We start from the raw sequence: 22265 nt of genomic DNA, 5'->3' as shown, positions 1-22265 counted from the left end.
TCAGCAGTATGCTAAAGTGAAAGTACACCCTCTGTCCATTAAAAATGTGTAAAATCCTAAAATTTAAAGGGGGTGTACTTTTTTTTTACTATGACTGTAGATGCTCATTAGACATGCTAATCCATATTTGTTGCCTTTAATTTGAAAAAAAGCTACAGTGGTTTTTAAGTTAAGTTAGCTAAGAAATATCAGCACGCCAACACTAAACCAAGATAGGTTGACAGAATCTAAACTTGCAACAATGAAGAATGGTGCTTAGTGCTTTGGAGAAAGCGTTGTTGTTAATACTACTTTATTGTTACTTCAGTTAGCATTATTACACTAAACATGAGTGAGCATGCCCATAAGAAGCTTTGTTAGCCAAACTGTTAAAAGCATCCAGGTCTTTTGCACGTTTCTCTTCCAATTGTTTCGGTGAATGTCCTACAGGTCCTTCTCAAAAAATTAGCATATTGTGATAAAGTTCATTATTTTCCATAATGTCATGATGAAAATTTAACATTCATATATTTTAGATTCATTGCACACTAACTGAAATATTTCAGGTCTTTTATTGTCTTAATACGGATGATTTTGGCATACAGCTCATGAAAACCCAAAATTCCTATCTCGCAAAATTAGCATATCATTAAAAGGGTCTCTAAACGAGCTATGAACCTAATCATCTGAATCAACGAGTTAACTCTAAACACCTGCAAAAGATTCCTGAGGCCTTTAAAACTCCCAGCCTGGTTCATCACTCAAAACCCCAATCATGGGTAAGACTGGCGACCTGACTGCTGTCCAGAAGGCCACTATTGACACCCTCAAGCAAGAGGGTAAGACACAGAAAGAAATTTCTGAACGAATAGGCTGTTCCCAAAGTGCTGTATCAAGGCACCTCAGTGGGAAGTCTGTGGGAAGGAAAAGGTGTGGCAGAAAACGCTGCACAACGAGAAGAGGTGACCGGACCCTGAGGAAGATTTTGGAGAAGGGCCGATTCCAGACCTTGGGGGACCTGCGGAAGCAGTGGACTGAGTCTGGAGTAGAAACATCCAGAGCCACCGTGCACAGGCGTGTGCAGGAAATGGGCTACAGGTGCCGCATTCCCCAGACCTGGGCTACAGAGAAGCAGCACTGGACTGTTGCTCAGTGGTCCAAAGTACTTTTTTCGGATGAAAGCAAATTCTGCATGTCATTCGGAAATCAAGGTGCCAGAGTCTGGAGGAAGACTGGGGAGAAGGAAATGCCAAAATGCCAGAAGTCCAGTGTCAAGTACCCACAGTCAGTGATGGTCTGTGGTGCCGTGTCAGCTGCTGGTGTTGGTCCACTGTGTTTTATTAAGGGCAGGTTCAATGCAGCTAGCTATCAGGAGATTTTGGAGCACTTCATGCTTCCATCTGCTGAAAAGCTTTATGGAGATGAAGATTTCATTTTTCAGCACGACCTGGCACCTGCTCACAGTGCCAAAACCACTGGTAAATGGTTTACTGACCATGGTATCACTGTGCTCAATTGGCCTGCCAACTCTCCTGACCTGAACCCCATAGAGAATCTGTGGGATATTGGGAAGAGAACATTGAGAGACTCAAGACCCAACACTCTGGATGAGCTAAAGGCCGCTATCGAAGCATCCTGGGCCTCCATAAGACCTCTGCAGTGCCACAGGCTGATTGCCTCCATGCCACGCCGCATTGAAGCAGTCATTTCTGCCAAAGGATTCCCGACCAAGTATTGAGTGCATAACTGTGCATAATTATTTGAAGGTTGACGTTTTTTGTATTAAAAACACTTTTCTTTTATTGGTCGGATGAAATATGCTAATTTTGTGAGATAGGAATTTTGGGTTTTCATGAGCTGTATGCCAAAATCATCCGTATTAAGACAATAAAGGACCTGAAATATTTCAGTTAGTGTGCAATTAATCTAAAATATATGAATATTAAATGTTCATCATTACATTATAGAAAATAATTAACTTTATCACAATATGCTAATGTTTTGAGAAGGACCTGTATATCCACCTTAAACAAGTTTCTGTTGACAACTTGAGTGATTCAGATAACATTAGAAGTTTCCCCTTTGAAACATCTACTTATAGCATCAAACAGAAACTAGATAATGAGTCTATTCTAAAATTATTTGGCAGAATTGTGTGCTGCTGGTATTCCTGCCTTCTACAACAGACAACCCTCCTTATGTGGCACTTTGTCTGACCTGTAGTTCACATCATCTGCAAAATTTCCTACACAAACACATTACACAAACATTACTGTTCTCATGCCATGCCAGTAGGAAGAAAGAATATTAATATCACCAACCCATCAAATTAAAAAGGACTGTCCTTTCATTGTTCAGTACAGATTTGAAGTTTAACAGAGTAACAGTCAGGACAGATATAAAAATTATTAAAGTCATTCAATGTTTTAATTTTTAGCTTCAGTAGTCGGCTACAACTCCATTAGTTCTCAGAATCTCTGTTTGCCAAGTGATGCAAAAACAATGTTCACCTGGGAAAACAGTTGTAAAAATATATTTTGTATGTGGAGCATAAACACAAACGCATCAGAAAATATTAATTTTGCAAAATCTGCAAATGAATGTGGAGTAAATGTTTTCTCACTTGACTGAAACTCTCTTCACTGAAAATAGAAGACAAAATAGAACAGGAAAATATCTTGGAACTATAACAAGCACAGTATCAACTAATGGTAAGATTTGTTAATTATTTAACTTCTGTGTTTCAGTTGGATGACTGTGTTTTACTTTGGGAGCAGGTGATTAGCTGTACATGTGTGTACTTTGAGTGTACAAGTAGGTGTGTGTGTGTAGCTGAGGCTGTTGCTGCCTTGCTGCCTCCTAAAATGGAATCTCATTTACGTTCTGCTGTCTGTCTCAAAGTGCTTCATTATTAATTGATGTGCAGACGCCAATAAGAACTTTGTTGTTTTTTCCGGTCTGCCCAAAAAGAACTTAAAAACGAACAGTTTTTGTAGAAGTAAAACATTTTCTACATCATGGTCAGCCATTAACAGTAGATAAACGTGGGATGAATTATCTGAGACACTCACTTCTTGAAAGATTGTCGGCTGTCCTAAATGTTTGCCACTTGGAAATAATCTTTCTCGATGTAGAATAATGAATCACATTGTTTGGATATGGCCATATAACCTTTCCCAGAGTTGTGGGGTACAGCAAGGTCATTGGTGATTCCACTTCGGCATTGTGTTTGCATATTTCTGCAAGCTCCTGACCAGCAACTAAGAGGATCTCACTCTTGATGATCAGTCAATCAATGACATTCGTAGGGCAGCCCCTGCCTGCTGCCTTCTTCCTGAAAAACAATTGATTCTCACTCACTATGATTCTGCTGCTGCTATGAATCAGAAAAAGGCAGACCCAAGATTCAGCCAGACACAGTACTGAAAGTTTAAAAGGTTTATTCAGCCACAGGAAAACGTCACACAGGTAACACTCCTCATAGCTTCCAGGAATCACTGAGGCAGAAAGAGGGATTAGTGACTTGTAGTCTCCAGATTTTGCAGGGATCAGAAAAGCCACTAACCTGCTTTTGTCTTGAGTGGAACTTGAAACCCAGAGGGGAAACCTCAGTGGGCGGCAGGCGGTGATCTCCACAGCACAGGTAAGAAGTGACTCCGGGCTGAATAATCCAAGGGCTAGGCTGGCTCAATAATCCAAGGACAGAAACAGGGTCAATGATCGGAACAAGAGGCATCAGGCAAGGGGCAGGCAGATGCATAAACCAGATGCAGGAAACAAGGTCGACAACCAAAATCCAAACAGTCTGACAGGGAGCAGGCAGAGGCATAAATCCAAAAGGCAAGGCAAGGTCAAGAACAATGATCAGACAGGAAGGAACGCTGGTTATCTACTCACACAATGGCTTTCAAACATCTGGCACTGTCTGCTTGTCAGAGTCAGTATATATCAGGAAAGACACAGGTGCTTGGCATTCCACAGATTGCACTACACTGCAGCAGCCACCAGGTGCATCTAATCTGCTGATTGCAGCCAGGGAGACAGGGTAGAGCAGACATGCCAGAATCATCAAGGGTGGCCTTAGTTCTGCCTCTGATTGCATATCAGACTAAGGTCAAACAAAGTGTGTTCCATTAAAATTAAATAGATACAAACACCTGTTTTAACACTGTCAGTGTTGACAGTGTCAATTGTTCAAATCAACCGTTTCATGAATGTTTCTGTGGTAAAAATGTGTTGATTTTTTTAGCTTTTTCTTGAATTCATTTCTGTTTATTTAAAAAGAACTGCTTTACAACGACAGCTCTATTTTAAAATAAAAGCTAATATCATTAACAAAATATGAATATAATAAAATAACTTGGTTAGTCAATCCTCATCATCTGGGTCTTTTTCTGGGTAGGACTGACTATATTTGGGCAATAGGGTAAAGCTGTGAAGTGAAAAATTTAATATTTTTGGACTAAAATTAGTTTCTATACTATAAGACTTGATATCTGTTTAATTATAGAACTTACCACTGGAACACTCCAATCAGAGGGAGACATAATTGGACAAGATCAAAGGGGAAATATTTACCTATGTAGAATTTTGTGTTAAAGGTTGACAGTTTCTTTTGGAGCCAGAGGTATATTGGACTTAAGCATTAGTCCCTTCTTCTCTTTCTGTCTCTTTGGAACGATCAACACAACTACACACAAATGGGTTGAAATGAAACAGTGATCAAACTAGCTGTGTTTGCTTGAGTAAGGCAACAGCGACTGAGGAGCTGCAGCTGCAGCTCCTAATGATGGCTTTACTATGGCCTTCCATCCAAACATTACTTTACAAGAAGAATGCAGACAAATAAAAGGCACACAACAATTTGATCAGGCTGTTTTCTCCCTATCACCTGCACAGACCAAAACAGATGGTAGTCAACATTATTTCCTTATCTGTGTGAAATTGGTGGCAGGACAAAAGGTGGCAATATACAACATTAAATAGTTCTGCAACATGTGCCCACAGCAACTACTTCTAGAGTGATTAGGCCTTATACAGGTCCTTCTCAAAATATTAGCATATTGTGATAAAGTTCATTATTTTCCATAATGTCATGAGGAAAATTTAACATTCATATATTTTAGATTCATCGCACACTAACTGAAATATTTCAGGTCTTTTATTGTCTTAATACGGATGATTTTGGCATACAGCTCATGAAAACCCAAAATTCCTATCTCACAAAATTAGCATATCATTAAAAGGGTCTCTAAACGAGCTATGAACCTAATCATCTGAATCAACGAGTTAACTCTAAACACCTGCAAAAGATTCCTGAGGCCTTTAAAACTTCCAGCCTGGTTCATCACTCAAAACCCCAATGATGACTGCCGACCTGACTGCTGTCCAGAAGGCCACTATTGACATCCTCAAGCAAGAGGGTAAGACACAGAAAGAAATTTCTGAACGAATAGGCTGTTCCCAGAGTGCTGTATCAAGGCACCTCAATGGGAAGTCTGTGGGAAGGAAAAAGTGTGGCAGAAAACGCTGCACAACGAGAAGAGGTGACCGGACCCTGAGGAAGATTGTGGAGAAGGGCCGATTCCAGACCTTGGGGGACCCGCGAAAGCAGTGGACTGAGTCTGGAGTAGAAACATCCAGAGCCACCATGCACAGGCGTGTGCAGGAAATGGGCTGCAGGTGCCGCATTCCCCAGGTCAAGCCACTTTTGAACCAGAAACAGCGGCAGAAGCGCCTGACCTGGGCTACAGAGAAGCAGCACTGGACTGTTGCTCAGTGGTCCAAAGTACTTTTTTCGGATGAAAGCAAATTCTGCATGTCATTCGGAAATCAAGGTGCCAGAGTCTGGAGGAAGACTGGGGAGAAGGAAATGCCAAAATGCCAGAAGTCCAGTGTCAAGTACCCACAGTCAGTGATGGTCTGGGGTGCCGTGTCAGCTGCTGGTGTTGGTCCACTGTGTTTTATCAAGGGCAGGGTCAATGCAGCTAGCTATCAGGAGATTTTGGAGCACTTCATGCTTCCATCTGCTGAAAAGCTTTATGGAGATGAAGATTTCATTTTTCAGCACGACCTGGCACCTGCTCACAGTGCCAAAACCACTGGTAAATGGTTTACTGACCATGGTATCACTGTGCTCAATTGGCCTGCCAACTCTCCTGACCTGAACCCCATAGAGAATCTGTGGGATAATGTGAAGAGAACGTTGAGAGACTCAAGACCCAACACTCTGGATGAGCTAAAGGCCGCTATTGAAGCATCCTGGACCTCCATAAGACCTCAACAGTGCCACAGGCTGATTGCCTGATTATTTGAAGGTTGACGTTTTTTGTATTAAAAACACTTTTCTTTTATTGGTCGGATGAAATATGCTAATTTTGTGAGATAGGAATTTTGGGTTTTCATGAGCTGTATGCCAAAATCATCCGTATTAAGACAATAAAAGACCTGAAATATTTCAGTTAGTGTGCAATGAATGTAAAATATATGAATGTTACATTTTCATCATGACATTATGGAAAATAATGAACTTTATCACAATATGCTAATATTTTGAGAAGGACCTGTAATGGCAAGATGGTCCTGTTTACAACACACTCTGAGTTTGATCACTGAAATGTTATTGGAACATTTTGCTGTGTAATGTTGTGCAACAATAACTTCAATTAAGCTATTAGCAAATATTAATAATTATAATTAATAATTATTAACAACAATTATTAATATTTACTGTGTAATGTTGTGCAACAATAACTTCAATTAAGCTATTAGCAAATATTAATAATTATAATTAATAATTATTAACAAAGTGATTTAATAAAGTTAGAAATAAAATTTTACATACAATACAACAAATGTCACAGCTTATTGTGAATATTTACAGTGCCTTGCGAAAGTATTCGGCCCCCTTGAACTGTTCAACCTTTTGCCACATTTCAGGCTTCAAACATAAAGATATAAAATTCTAATTTTTTGTGAAGAATCAACAACAAGTGGGACACAATCGTGAAGTGGAATTAAATTTATTGGATGTGTCAAACTTGTATAACAAATAAAAAACTGAAAAGTGGGTCGTGCAATATTATTCGGCCCCTTTACTTTCAGTGGAGCAAACTCACTCCAGAAGTTCAGTGAGGATCTCTGAATGATCCAATGTTGTCCAAAATGACTGATGATGATAAACAGAATCCACCTGTGTGTAATCAAGAAGGTGCTCTGGTCAGATGAAACCAAAATCGAACTGTTTGGCCACAATGCAAAACGATATGTTTGGCGTAAAAGCAACACAGCTCATCACCCTGAACACACCATCCCCACTGTCAAACATGGTGGTGGCAGCATCATGGTTTGGGCCTGCTTTTCATCAGCAGGGACAGGGAAGATGGTCAAAATTGATGGGAAGATGGATGGGGCCAAATACAGTACCATTCTAGAAGAAAATCTGTCGGAGTCTGCAAAAGACCTGAGACTGGGACGGAGATTTATCTTCCAACAAGACAATGATCAAAAACATGAAGCCAAATCTACAATGGAATGGTTCACAGATGAATGTATCCAGGTGTTGGAATGGCCAAGTCAAAGTCCAGACCTGAATCCAATCGAGAATCTGTGGAAAGAGCTGAAGACTGCTGTTCACGAACGCTCTCCATCCAACCTCCCTTAGCTCAAACTGTTTTGCAAGGAAGAATGGGCAAGAATTTCAGTCTCTTGATGTGCAAAACTGATAGAGACATACCCCAAGCGACATGCAGCTGTAATTGCAGCAAAAGCTCGCGCTACAAAGTATTAACCCAAGGGGGCCGAATAATATTGCACACCCCTCTTTTCAGTTTTTTATTTGTTATACAAGTTTGACACATCCAATAAATTTAATTTTACTTCACGAGTGTGTCCCACTTGTTGTTGATTCTTCACAAAAAATTTGAATTTTATATCTTTATGTTTGAAGCCTGAAATGTGGCAAGATGTTGAAAAGTCCAAGGGGGCCGAATATTTTCGCAAGGCACTGTATGTATATATATATTAGAACCAAGGTTTGTCTTGAGGATTTTGGGATGAGGTTTTCCCCTTGCATGTAAAAAAAACAAAAAAGGTAATATTGATATGTGACAAGATAAAAAATATTGTATAATAATAAAAAATGTAATTGTTTGACATGGAAATAATGCCTCAAGCTGAAAATGTGATATTTTAACCATCCCAAAATGTACCCATAGCACCTACAATCACCCTGTCCTTACAGCTCCATTTGGACTCTGCAGTAACATTTAAACCATTTGTTAAAATTTATTTCAATCCTAGCATGTTTGTGTCCATTTGAAAACATGTCCCCACCTTTCAGCCCATACTAATCTGCAGTGACCTCTTCACTGCTGCTGGTTGGTGTGTGGAATTTAGCACAAGCCTCGGATAACTGGCATGGTTACTGGCAAGGAATATTATGATTTTAAATGATTTTGTTTGCCTATAAAGGGTATTCATTTGGAAGCTACTTTACCCTGCAACAACTATCATAGAAACTCATTCATCCAAAAGAAAATGTTTCCTACAGTGGCTTTTGACCCTTTTCCACTAGTCCCTACTCAGCACGACTCGGCACGGCTCTACCGTCCATTTATAACTATTATATATGTTAAAATCTCTCCTCCCTGCGGACTCTGTTTTGAATTTTTTTAAGCAGTCAATAGCAAGGTAGAGATCACAGTGAGAGTGCAATGGATCATGAGTTTAGCATTTCCAATAATTCACAAAACCCACCAACTGTCTATCTTCTGTCTATTTTTACCCCCTCTTGTGATAGGTTAAACGGTACAGGTTAGAAAAAGGTTCATGGAATTTATAGACTCACATTTTACAGTAATTATTTTTGTAATAATTCCATTTGAAATGTTGCTAATGCACCACAGAAGGTATAAAAACTATGTACATGATATACAATTCATTAAGAATTAGAAACCATTGCTAATATGGTACAAGAGTTATTCTTTGTGTACTAATTACAGTTCAGTAAATGTTTGATGATTCTCAGATCAATTGCTTTTGTTAGAACTGGTTGTGCACCTGCGCAAAGAAGTGTGGGAGGTCTTTTGAATAAAGCGTAATGGAGTAAAGATGACGGTGCGTCTCTGTCCTTCATTTTAGCTCAAAAGTTACCACTTACCTCTCCCAACTCATCGGAGCAGAGGCCGCAACACTCTCTTCTTTGAACATGACATTTGTTCTGTAAAAATCATAAATTCTGTTTGAAAGTTAAGCTCTGCTGTCGATGGAAGCAATGGATACATTTTTGTTCCTGTGTAGGGGTATACTGGTTGATTCTTCTTTTAGTTTGTAAACCAGAGCCCACACCCTGGTTTCATGCCATCCATGCTTTTATCTTTTGCACAAGGCAGAGAAAGAAAGCCAGTAAAGATATGAGAGCCTGAACAGATCTGCTAATGGGGGGTATTGCTCAGAGTGAAGGTCATGTGCTGAGCGAAGACTTTCTGCTTGACGTAATCAAGAACATGGAACAAAAGGAAACATCCCAGCTTGTGCCTTGCACAGCTTGTTGTATTGTGCAAGCATATCTTCATGTGGAAGAATTCTCCATCACTGAATCTCTCTGTCTGTGTATGCATTTATTGTTTATAAGTCAGAGTGGCCGCTGCTTTTATGAGAGCACTGATTCATTCAGAGAACACAACACAGGCTTTCTCTTTGCTGGACATTTAGGTCAGCAAATTTGAAAGTATACATCAATCCTCAGGCTAAAGTTCTGGTCTGTGATGTACGAAGTGGAGCCTTACTAAAAATGCTGAGAGAGCTCTGTGTATTCAGTGTGTTAGAGAGTGGAAATTCAAGCTCATTCATTTCAAGGCTGAACCAAAACTCATGAATAAGTGGTGTTAATAATAAGGCTGAAATCCTGTATGCATGTGTACAAAACTAATACAGATGCAACTCAGTAAATTAGAATATTAATGAAAAGTTTAGTCATTTCAGTTATTCAATTAAAAAACTGAAACCAGTTTTAAATTCATTACAGAAACGGTGATGCATTTCAAGCATACATAGTCATATCCAATAAAAGTTATTATTGAAAGGTTTATTTAATTCATTAACTCTATTTACTAAATAAAACATTATATATTATTTACACACAAATTTATGTTTTTAAGCTTTACCAATCTGATCCAAAAACTTTGATTTTGTTTAATGGCCTGGATATGCTAACAAGTGTGTAGAATGGGGAGGAAACTCTGCTAGGAGACAAATACAAGTTTAGAGCTCAGAATAACACATAAAAACCAGTTAACCACCAAGAATTAAGATATAAGACAATCATCTTCCCACTGGCTGCAGACACACACACACACACATACACACACACAGTCCTTGTCACGTCTGTCTACTACAGAGAAAACACTCACATTTGCAAACAAATGCTGAAAGACCAATCAATAGCTACAACTCTTTTGAATATTAATCCTTAGTTTTCCTCATCCAAATTGCAAAGCACTCAAACCACTTCTGTTTGTTGTTTTGTACTGTCCACCAGGCACTTACTCTCAATTTTTAGATCAGTTTTCAGACCTTTTATCTCATTTAGTGTTAAATACAGATAAAGTTATTATAGTGGGGGATTTTAACAATCATGTTGACGCTGAAAGTGATAGTCTAAATATAGCGTTTAATGCTATCTTAGACTCAATTGGCTTTGCTCAAAACATTAACAAACCTACCCACCTTTGTCTTCATTCTCTGGACCTTGTGCTGACATATGGCATTGAGTGTAAAGACATAACAATATTCTCTCATAACCCTGTCCTGTCTGACCATTTCTTAATAACCTTTGAGTTTAATTTAACCGAGTACTCCACACCTGAAAGAAATTTTCATTATAGTAGATCATTATCAGGCGATGCTGTAACAACCTTTAAAGAATGTGTTTCACTTTTAATTTCCTCATTATCACTCAAAAGCACAATGGAGGGAAATAATTCTGTTTCTGCCCCTTCACAAATTGATTCTTTTGTTCATAGTGTTTCTTCATCATTACGTGATGCATTAGACAATGCAGCCCCCTTGAAAAAGAAGGTAATCATTCATAGGAGGCTAGCTCCTTGTTTTAATTCAGAGCTGCGTACTTTAAAGCACAATGTTAGAAAATTGGAGAGAAAATGGCGCTCTACACACCTAGAGGATTCCTACTTAATCTGGAAAAATAGCCTACTGTTGTATAAAAAGACACTTCACCAAGCTAGAACAGCTTATTTCTCATCATTAATAGAAGAGAACAAGAATAATCCTAGGTTTCTCTTTAGTACAGTTGCTAAACTTACACAGAGTCATAGCTCTGTTGAGCCATCCATTCCCTTAGCTCTCAGCAGCCATGACTTTATGGGATTCTTCTTAAATAAAATTGATTCTATTAAAAAGAAAATCTTTGACATACTCCCGAAGATGATTACTTCATCCTCAGCAAGTGAGACAACATTGGAAATAACTGCAGAACCTGATTTGTGTTTGGACTGTTTTGATCCTGTGAAGCTTCCTGAGTTATCAGAAATATTAGCTTCATCTAAACCTTCAACTTGTATGTTAGACCCAATCCCAACCAAATTATTTAAGGAAGTGTTCCCTCTGATTACCAGCCCCATTTTAGATATGATCAATCTATCTTTGGTAAATGGATATGTACCACAGGCTTTTAAGTTAGCTGTAATTAAACCTTTACTTAAGAAACCTTCGCTTGATCGAGATGACATGAAAATGATAGACCTATATCCAATCTTCCATTCTTATCTAAAATTCTTGAGAAAATAGTTGCTAATCAAATGTGTGAGCATTTACACAGTAATGACCTGTTTGAAGAGTTTCAGTCAGGTTTCAGAGCTCATCATAGCACTGAAACAGCTCTGCTGAAAGTCACTAATGATATTCTTATGGTCTCAGATAATGGACTTGTGTCTGTTCTGGTTCTGTTAGATCTCAGTGCTGCATTTGATACAGTCGACCATAATATTCTCTTAAAAAGGCTGCAATATGCTGTAGGGATCAGGGGAACAGCGCTAGGCTGGTTTAAATCTTATCTGTCTGACAGATTCCAGTTTGTTCATGTAAATGATAAATCATCTTTAAACTCCGGGGTTAATTGTGGAGTACCACAGGGTTCAGTACTTGGGCCAATTCTCTTTACTATATATATATGCTTCCAATAGGTCAAATTATCAGGCAGCATGGGATAAGTTTTCACTGTTACGCTGATGATACTCAGCTTTACTTATCCATAAATCCTGATGAGCCCAACCAGTTAGATAGACTACAAGCATGTCTTCAAGATATAAAAACTTTGATGACTTTAAATTTTTTGCTTCTAAATTCAGACAAGACAGAAGTTGTCATCTTTGGACTGGAGTCTTTAAAAATCAAACTGCTTAGTCAATCACTTAACCTGGATGGCATTAAATTGACCTCCGGTAATAAAGTTAAAAACCTTGGAGTTATTTTTGACCAGGACATGTCATTTAAATCATATATTAAACAGGTTTCTAGGATTTCCTTCTTTCACCTCTGTAACATTGCCAAAATTAGAAGTATCCTATCCAGGAGTGATGCTGAAAAACTAGTCCATGCATTTGTTACTTCAAGGCTGGACTATTGTAATTCTTTACTATAAGGATGTCCACAAAATGCAGTTAAAAGCCTTCAGCTGATTCAGAATGCTGCAGCAAGAGTTCTGATGAAAATTAAAAAGAGAGATCATATTTCTCTTATTTTAGCTTCCCTTCATTGGCTCCCCGTTAAATTTAGAATAGAATTTAAAATTCTCCTCCTCACATATAAAGCCCTTAATGATCTAGCTCCATCATACATCAGAGATCTAATGGTTCCATATGTTCCTAACAGGGCACTTCATTCTCAGATTGCAGGTTTACTGGTGGTTCCTAGAGTCTCTAGAAGTAGAATGGGAGGCAGATCCTTTAGTTATCAGGCTCCTCTCCTGTGGAACCAGCTCCCAGCTTTAGTCCGTGAGGCAGATACCCTGTCTACTTTTAAGGCTAGGCTTAAAACTTTCCTTTTTGATAAAGCTTATAGTTAGAGTGGCTTAGTTTATCAGGGAGGGAGCCTTCCTCCCTCCCTGTTGGTTGGAGTAAGGGGGAGTCAGGTTTAGCCTACACCGGCTCAGTTATGGTTTAGGTGCAAACACACTCTCCATTTCTGCTACCCGTATTACCCCTTCTCTTTTCCAATGGTTTTAATCATTCTGACAGAGAGAGGTATCCCAATCCTTGTGGTTTTTAGTATAACAATGACCATCAGTGGGACCCTTTGTGGGGTTCCTTAAGACGACATTGTTGTAAATAAGCGCCGTTTAACTAAATAATCTGAACTGAAACTATCTGTGTAGTTATGCTAGTTAACGACCACTTTCACCTTCTTCGCTACATTCTCACACTACTCTCCAATTTTGCATTATTTGCTGTTATTTCAGCTTTTAACCTTGTTCTCTCTATTCTCTTCCTAGAAGCTACACCTGGCCTGGCTCTGTGTCTACCTGTGACACCTTTCTGGAGAGGGGAATCGTCCAAGCTTCTGCTGGCAACAACTTAATGCTCACCCACTACCGATGATCCACATAGCCCTGTCTTTTAGTGTTTAACCCTTTCTCTCTCGTAGACATGGCGATTGACTGAACATAAGTGTAACAAACTCTATGTGCTCTCTTTCAGACTCTAACCTTGAAAACTGGCTCAGAGTTTATGTGTTCTTTCTTTCTAGGTGAAACGACTAAAGGAGCTACATCCATTAACATTTACTTTTCCTTCCCATAGAAAGTACTCCTGGATCAGTGCTTCTGTGTTCTTTTTGTGTCTCTGCTGTGTTCTCTCAAACCCCCAGTCGGTCGTGGCAGATGGTCGCCCACACTGAGCCTGGTTCTGCTGGAGGTTTCTTCCTGTTAAAAGGGAGTTTTTCCTCTCCGCTGTCGCTACATGCATGCTCAGTATGAGGGATTGCTGCAAAGTCAATGCCAGTGACTGTCCACTGTCTCTACATGCTCATCCGGGAGGAGGGAATGCTGCAAGTCACTGACTGGATGCAATCTGCTGGGTTTCCTTAGATAGAAAAACTTTTTATCCAATTTGAATAAAAAGCTAACTCCGACTGCAATGTTCAATGGTTAGGATTAATTGGAATGTATGTACCTGACTGTTGTGAAGTGCCTTGAGACAACATGTGTTGTGAATTGGCGCTATAGAAATAAAACTGAATTGAATTGTGTGTGTGTGTGTGTGTGTGTGTGGTTGTGTGTGAGAGAGAAAGGGAGAGAGTAAGAGAGACATCTGGGTTGAAGCCAACTACAATCAATTGTGTTGAAAGTCGTTTGACAGTGACAGTATGACTGTTAGTGCGTGGCACATGAAGAATAATAAAACTAAAACACACAGTAAGGAACAAATTCTCTGCTGTTTAAATTAGGATGGGGACTTTAAAGCATTCATTTTCATAAATTTACTACAGAAATATATTCTGTCTTCAAAAAAACATGTACAGTCTGAAGTAGTGATTAAATGAGTAAATAACAAGTGGTGCAAGTGCAAGTGAATACAGCACAGAATGATCTGTGAGCTACATACTACTTCTTCTCCCTTTTGGGTTTGGAGGGCCACTGATGAGAGCAAAGGGCAGCACTTTGCGCAGGACATCAAGGTGGGACAGATTAGCGGGTAGGGTGTTTAATCAGAACACTGTTTAATGACGGTTAATAAAAAATTTGGTCACTGTGTCAGATACTGGTATTTGATAAAAACGTGATTATTCATAATTAATTACAAAGCATCTAAATAATTAGATACATTTTCATAGTCGCATACCACTTCTAGTTTAGATGTTTACTCTTATTAAAACTCAGTTTTTATGTTTCACTTTACAGCTGTTAGGACTGGTAAAAGTAGACTGAGGCAGGGGGAAAGCCCTGGCAGATATGACTTATGGTATACAGGTCCTTCTCAAAAAATTAGCATATTGTGATAAAGTTAATTATTTTCCATATTGTCATGATGAAAATTTAACATTCATATATTTTAGATTCATTGCACACTAACTGAAATATTTCAGGTCTTTTATTGTCTTAATACGGATTATTTTGGCATACAGCTCATGGAAACCCAAAATTCCTATCTCACAAAATTAGCATATCATTAAAAGGGTCTCTAAACGAGCTATGAACCTAATTATCTGAATCAACGAGTTAACTCTAAACACCTGCAAAAGATTCCTGAGGCCTTTAAAACTCCCAGCCTGGTTCATCACTCAAATCCCCAATCATGGTTAAGACTGCCGACCTGACTGCTGTCCAGAAGGCCACTATTGACACCCTCAAGCAAGAGGGTAAGACACAGAAAGACATTTCTGAACGAATAGGCTGTTCCCAGAGTGCTGTATCAAGGCACCTCAGTGGGAAGTCTGTAGGAAGGAAAAAGTGTGGCAGAAAACACTGCACAACGAGAAGAGGTGACCGGACCCTGAGGAAGATTGTGGAGAAGGGCCGATTCCAGACCTTGGGGGACCTGCGGAAGCAGTGGACTGAGTCTGGAGTAGAAACATCCAGAGCCACCGTGCACAGGCATATGCAGGAAATGGGCTACAGGTGCCGCATTCCCCAGACCCGGGCTACAGAGAAGCAGCGCTGGACTGAGTGCATAACTGTACATGATTATTTGAAGGTTGACGTTTTTTGTATTAAAAACACTTTTCTTTTATTGGTCGGATGAAATATGCTAATTTTGTGAGATAGGAATTTTGGGTTTTCATGAGCTGTATGCCAAAATCATCCGTATTAAGACAATAAAAGACCTGAAATATTTCAGTTAGTGTGCAATGAATCTAAAATATATAAATATTAAATTTTCATCATTACATTATAGAAAATAATGAACTTTATCACAATATGCTAATTTTTTGAGAAGGACCTGTACAAGTGTCAGGATCTGCCAGTTTTGGCTTTGCTTTGGTTTTGTGGTGAAGTGGTTTTCCTTATGTTATGATTCTTAGTTTGATTATAGTTTTTAGTCATTTATTCCTTCTGCCTTCTTCTTCGTATTTATTAGTCCTTCCACTCACTCGTTTAGTTATGTCCTTCTGTCTTTCTGTGTTTTACTTTGCTTCACTCGTGCCCTTTAGTTGTTCCTCCCCTTGTCCTTAGATCCCCTTCAGTTATTGTTTCACTCAAGGTTTTGTTTCCCTTTAGATTAGTTGATCTCTGCTGCCTTACTTCTATATAGTTCTTTCTCGCTTAGTTCTTCATGTTTATTTTCTCCCTTCCCAGTTTATTATTTTAGTATAGTCCTCTTTGTTTAGTTTCCCTTCTGTCAGATCATTAGTTGCAGTCAGCCACTTAGTGTATTGTGTTTGTTTACTGGTTAGTCAGTTCCTTCTCTTGTCCCTCTGTTTTATATTATGTTCATTTATGCCTAGGCTCTGGTAGCTTTCCCCATCAGGGCTGTGATATTTAGTTTTGGTTAGTTAGTTCTTTTCCCCAGGTTTGTTACTTTGTATAGTTCTCTTTGCTTTGTCCCCCATGTCGATTTCCCTCTTCTTGTAATTAGTCACATTCCCTCCTCAGTCTCCCAGCTGTCCAATTCCTCACCTGTTACCACTTCCATCTGATTACCTGCCTTCCTCCATCATTGGTTCACACTCCACCTCCCTCTGTTTATTAGCTGGTTTGTTTTCTATACTCCTCGCTGGTTCCTCATGTTATTGTTAGGCTGAGTGCAGCGTAGTACCCCAAAATGCAGACGAGCAGGCAGCATGATGTTAAGTGCAAAAGATTTAATCTTTAGAAAAAAAAAAAAACTCACTCAAAACAGGACGCAGGAACAAAACATTAAACAGGCAGGCGAGACAGCATGGCATGATCTGAACACAGGGAGGCATGATCCGAAAAACAAGACATGAACAGAGATGGTGACATGATCTGAAATGTTTCCGCAATGTGTAACTGAACAGGTGTGTATTTGTGGAGCGTGAACCAGGTGGAGCAAGGAGACAGATTAGCTTGGAGCAGGTGGACCGAATAAAATTAATTAACAGACAGGAGAGAACAAAACGTGACTGGAGCAAAACAGAGACTCTTGAAGACAAACTAACAGAAACTAGAAAAACATGAAACTAAAGCATAACCAGATCCAAACACCAAACTTGACAAAACATGAACTAGAAGACAAAAACTAATGCATGACCAGGAAAATAATAAACTGTGAGAAAAATATAAGAAAAAAACAGAAACCAAACAACCCCAAATCATAGCAGTTATGTTATGTCGCTTCCCTAGTTGTCTTCCCGAGTTCCTCCTTGTAGTTTTGTATGTTTGCCTCCTGAACTTACGCTTGAGATTACCTGCCTGAACTTTGAACCCTGCCTACCTGCCTGTAAGTCAGTTACCTTCATATTAAAAAACTTAATCTACTCACCATACGGTCTCCGCGCCATGTTCTGCATTTTGGTCCACCCATCAAACCCCCAATCCTGACAACAAGTTTGTTAAATTGAATATTTTGTCCACACATTTCTAATATTCAATATCTGAGAATGTCCTAAGATGTTAATGGAAGCTCAGAACAGATCCCGATAGGTGTCAGGCAAATAAAAATAAAGCATCTAGTTATGAAGACAGACAGATTTGCAGTTTCTTTCCTCTTTCTTTTAACCCATTCATACAGATATGAGCAACATTAATGTTCTTGGGCTCACTGATGTTGGATAGGAAAGGATGTTGGTTCCAGATTTAAGTATGCCAAGATACAAACCAGCTAATACATTTGGCTGGTATTTCCTGTTTTTAAAATAGGGTTCATGGGAGTTTGCCTAACCAGTCCAAATGTGTTTTGTGGACCTGTATGGGGGAAATTTACTGCCAAAATTCAAGAGCACATAGTTTCAATTTGAGAGAAATAAAGCTGCTGTGTCAGCCAGCTCACTTCAGCTTACTAATACATAGATGTTTAATATGTAAAGAACCTGTCAGCAGCCTGATCCCTTGTTAAAGACCTAGGCAGATGAAAAAAAAACCCAGCCAAATAAAATTAAAATAACCAACCTGAAAATTTGCTGCTCTGGTCTTTAAATGTCATTATTGGTATGGAGCAGAGAAAAATCCATTTAGATCTGTCTCTACTTCTATGCTAAATAACCTCTAAACAATCAGAGGCCACCACATTAAGGTGGCCTCCTTGAACCGCCACCATAACGTGGTGGAGGGGTTTGAGTGCTCAAATGATCCTAGAGGCTAAGTTGTCTGGGGCTTAAATGCCCCTGGTAGGGTCTCCCATGGTAAACGGGCTCTAGGTGATGGGTCAGACAAAGAGCGGTCCAAGAGTCTTTCATGAGGACTAATATATCGAGGCACGTGACGTCGCCCAGTACGGCAGAGCAGGGGTCCCACCCTGGAGCCAGGCCTGGGGTCGGGACTCGCCGGAGAGCGCCTGGTGGCCGAGTTGCTCCTCGCGGGACCCGGCCGGACCAAGCCTGAACGAGAGACGCGAGGCCATCCCCCAGTGGGCCCACCACCTGCATTGGGAACCGTGAGGGACCAGTGCAAAGAGGATTGGGTGGCGGACGAAGGTGGAGACCTCAGCGGCCTGATCCCCGGATGCTTAGGCTCGCTCTAGGGACGTGGAATGTCACCTCGCTGGGGGGGAAGGAGCCTGAGCTTTTGCGAGAGGTCAAGAGATATCGACTAGAAATAGTCGGGCTCGCGTCCACGCACAGCGTGGGCTCTGGAACCCATCTCCTTCAGAGGAGTTGGACTCTCTTCTACTCTGGAGTGGCCCACGGGGAGAGGCAGCGGGCTGGTGTGGGTTTGCTTGGTGCCCCCCAGCTCAGCCGTCTCGTGTTGGGGTGTACCCCAGTGGATGAGAGGCTCGCATCCCTGCACCTTCGGGTTGGGGATAGGTCTCTATCTGTTGTTTCGGCCTACAGGCCAAGCAGTAGTGCAGAGTGCTCGGCCTTCTTGGTGTCCATGTCGGGGGTGCTGGACAGTGACCTTCGGCCACATGTTTTGGACACTTGGGTGAAGAGAGGGGCTGAGCTGTCCTCTGATCACCACCTGGTGGTGAGTTGGATCCGCTGGAGGAGGAGAAAGCTGGACAGACTTGGCAGGCCCAAGCACATAGTGAGGGTCTGCAGGGAACGCCTGGCGGAGCCCTCGGCCAGGGATATATTCAACTCCCACCTCCGGGAGAGCTTTGACCAGATTCCGGGGGATGTTGGAGACATAGAGTCCGGGTGGACCATGTTCTCCGCATCTATTGTCGATGCTGGTGCCCGTAGCTGTGGCCGTAAGGTCTGCGGTCCCTGTCGCGGCAGCAATCCCAGAACCCGGTGGTGGAGACCGGCAGTAAGGGATGCTGTCAAGCTGAAGAAGGAGTCCTATCGGCTGTGGTTGGCTTGTGGGACTCCTGAGTCGGCTGACGGGTACTGTGAGGCCAAGCGTGCTGCAGCCCGGGATGTGGCAGAGGTAAAAACCCGGGCCCGGGAGGAGTTCGGTGAGGCCATGGAGAGGGACTACCGGTTGGCCTTGAAGCGATTCTGGCAAACCGTCCGGTGACTCAGGAGGGGGAAGCAGTGCTTCGCCAACACCGTTCATAGTTGGGGTGGGAGGCCACTCCTATCGCAGAATTTGCGTTCGGTGTGAACGCACCATTTGAGATAGGGTGAGAAGCTTCGCCATCCGGGAGGGGCTCGGAGTAGAGCCGCTGATCCTCCACATCGAGGAGCCAGTTGAGGTGGCTCGGGCATCTATACTGGATGCCTTCCTTGGGAGGTGTTCCAGACACGTCCCACTGGGAGGAGGCCTAGGGGACGGCCCAGGGTACACTGGAGGGACTCTGTCTCTCGGCTGGCCTGGGAACGCCTTGGGCTCCCCCCGGAGGAGCTGGAGGAGGTGTTTGGGAAGAGGGACGTCTGGGTGTCTCAACTGAGTCTGCTGCCCCCACGACCCGGTCCCAGATAAGCGGAAGACGACGAGTACGAGTACAATCAGACTGATTTAAAACCACTAATGCCAACTTTACACAATAAGAGAAAAATACAGAAAATTACAACTTAATTTTAAACACAGGTTAGAGTCTAAGCTGTAGGAGAACTTAAGTATCCCCAAACCCACACCGGAATGAAAAATCTCCACAGTTATACAATTATGCCTTTATGACTTTAAAAAGAGACATAAATGTCTGACTACAGGACTAGTACACTACAGGACTGGCCCTATGCCACAGTTCTCTTTAAGTGTCCAATTGAATTAGTTTCTTGTTCCTTCCCCAGCTCCTTATTAAAGACGGAGCTCAACACTCACTGTGCATAGACACAAATGCTTTCACAGATCCGTTTATGCACTTTCCTTAGAGTTGACAAAACATTTTTAGGACCTGTAGTTTCATCTGCCATATAATTGAAAACATATTTAAAGGAGGAAATGAAAATCTGCAGGTAACACCTTTCGCACATCTGTCTCAGTTCAGTAATTAATAATAATATGTAATAAGCTATTTTGGATAAATAAAAATTCCATCAGAGGTTATGGTAGACAGATGTTTAATGTCAACAATATATCAATATATCAACAATATGCACTACTTAAAACTGAAGCAGTGACGTCAAATAATGATACTAAATAGTCACTTTAGTCCTTTTACGTATTGATCATCACTCATGCACAATATTTCTACCTGCCAGTGTACAGAGGTTTCTGGATTCTCATCGTCAACTCAAAGTAAAATCATGTAAATATATATTTCTCTTTAAAAATCTGTTGTCCACAGCAAATAAATTTGTGTTTTCTGAATTTAATGAATTTAACTGCCTGCTTTAAAAAGATGAAGATGTTGTGAGTTTCCAACTGGTCCTGCCTTGGGATTTTCCAGGCGGATCGGTTGACTCTCCACTCAAACCATGTAACTCACAGTTGAAACAGGCACACTATAGGTCAGTCTGGTTCCCACGACAACAATGACTGGACCTCTTCGCTGTTGTTATTGGCTGTGTTTTTTTTTCTGTGTCCGCCCTGTGTTGTGATGAGACGTAACAACCTTTAGTCTCTGTTCATTCAGTGTGAAGGCAACAAATTCCCATTCTTAGTCAAAGATGTGCAAGCTTTTTTTCTCTTATGAACGATCACTCTGACGTGGCTGTTAACTGTGACCTTTGCACGTTGCTATAGTGTTAGAAATGCATGCTCCTTAGAGGTCGTGAATAAGTGTTGAGTTTGATCTTCTCAGTCAAATTTTCTCTTCTTCTGTTGCTCAGGCTGTTGCTGGTGTTACAATAAAAAATGATATGGTTAATTATTTTTCTTATTTTGAGTCTAAGTTGTGTGTTCTGTTCCTGTGCTGCTGTGTGCAGGTGGTTGTTCCCACTCGAGTTGGACAGGTTTATGTGTACGACCCAGTGAAAGCCGACAAAGGCGAGTATGACGTCCCACCCAGACATCAGCCTCCGGCCCAGCAAGACATTTATGATGTACCACCCACCCGCCAGCAGTACAGCACCCAGGTCAGTGTTTGTGTGCGATTGCAGGGAAAACAGTTTGCTCCAATGGGCCAACATTAGCTAACAAATGAGCTGACAAATTTTCACTGTTGTAGAAACCCATCAGTACCTTCATCAGAGATCCACCAGTCAAAGTTCTGCAGCCAATTTCAAAACTGCAGTTTTTGTAAAGCCTTAACTTGCCTAAAACAGTTTTGGGTGATTCCAAAAAATAATCATAATTATTGAGATCTATACATAATATAAGGTTATAGAACAACAATCACAATGTTTTTTCTAGACCATGCTGCCATGTGGAATTATTAGTTATTTATTATAGAACCAGAGGCAACATTACACCGTGTGTGTAAAAGGATAAAGGATAAAACAGAGCTTAGCTGTGATGCATTCAGCCTTCCTGTTATCTGCTGAAAGTCTGAATCTTCATTGCAGCCTGAATGAAAAGGAGACATGCCAAAGCAAATATTATTTCCTTACAAATAGCTCCTAACACATGGTTGCTCCTTCTGACCTGTAGTTTCTTATACCATACAATTGAAAACGTATTTACAGGAGGAAAATAAAATCTGCAGGTAACACCTTTCACAACTCTGTCTTTTTAGAAACAGTTCAGTGATGAATAATAATAATTAATAAACTATTTTGGATAAATAAAAATTCCATCAGCTCTGAGTTTATGGTAGACAAAGGTTAAATGTCAACAATATATCTTAGGAATATGCACAACTCAAAACTGAAGCAGTGACATCAAA

General features: G+C 40.7%; 1 protein-coding gene across 10 annotated transcripts in view; it reads left to right on the top strand.

Annotated features, from left to right (window-relative positions):
- Positions 1 to 22265, top strand: part of bcar1 (BCAR1 scaffold protein, Cas family member) — a 191361-nt gene that overhangs the window by 156176 nt on the left and 12920 nt on the right. For all 10 annotated transcript variants that reach the window (XM_047380820.1, XM_047380874.1, XM_047380860.1 and 7 more), the window contains one exon: positions 21367 to 21516. In XM_047380820.1, the coding sequence (XP_047236776.1) occupies positions 21367 to 21516 (150 nt within the window). The remainder of the gene's footprint in view (positions 1 to 21366; positions 21517 to 22265) is intronic.

Source organism: Girardinichthys multiradiatus, chromosome 2, assembly GCF_021462225.1.
Source record: "Girardinichthys multiradiatus isolate DD_20200921_A chromosome 2, DD_fGirMul_XY1, whole genome shotgun sequence".
NCBI lineage: Eukaryota > Metazoa > Chordata > Actinopteri > Cyprinodontiformes > Goodeidae > Girardinichthys > Girardinichthys multiradiatus.
This window is presented reverse-complemented; position numbering and strand designations above follow the sequence as displayed.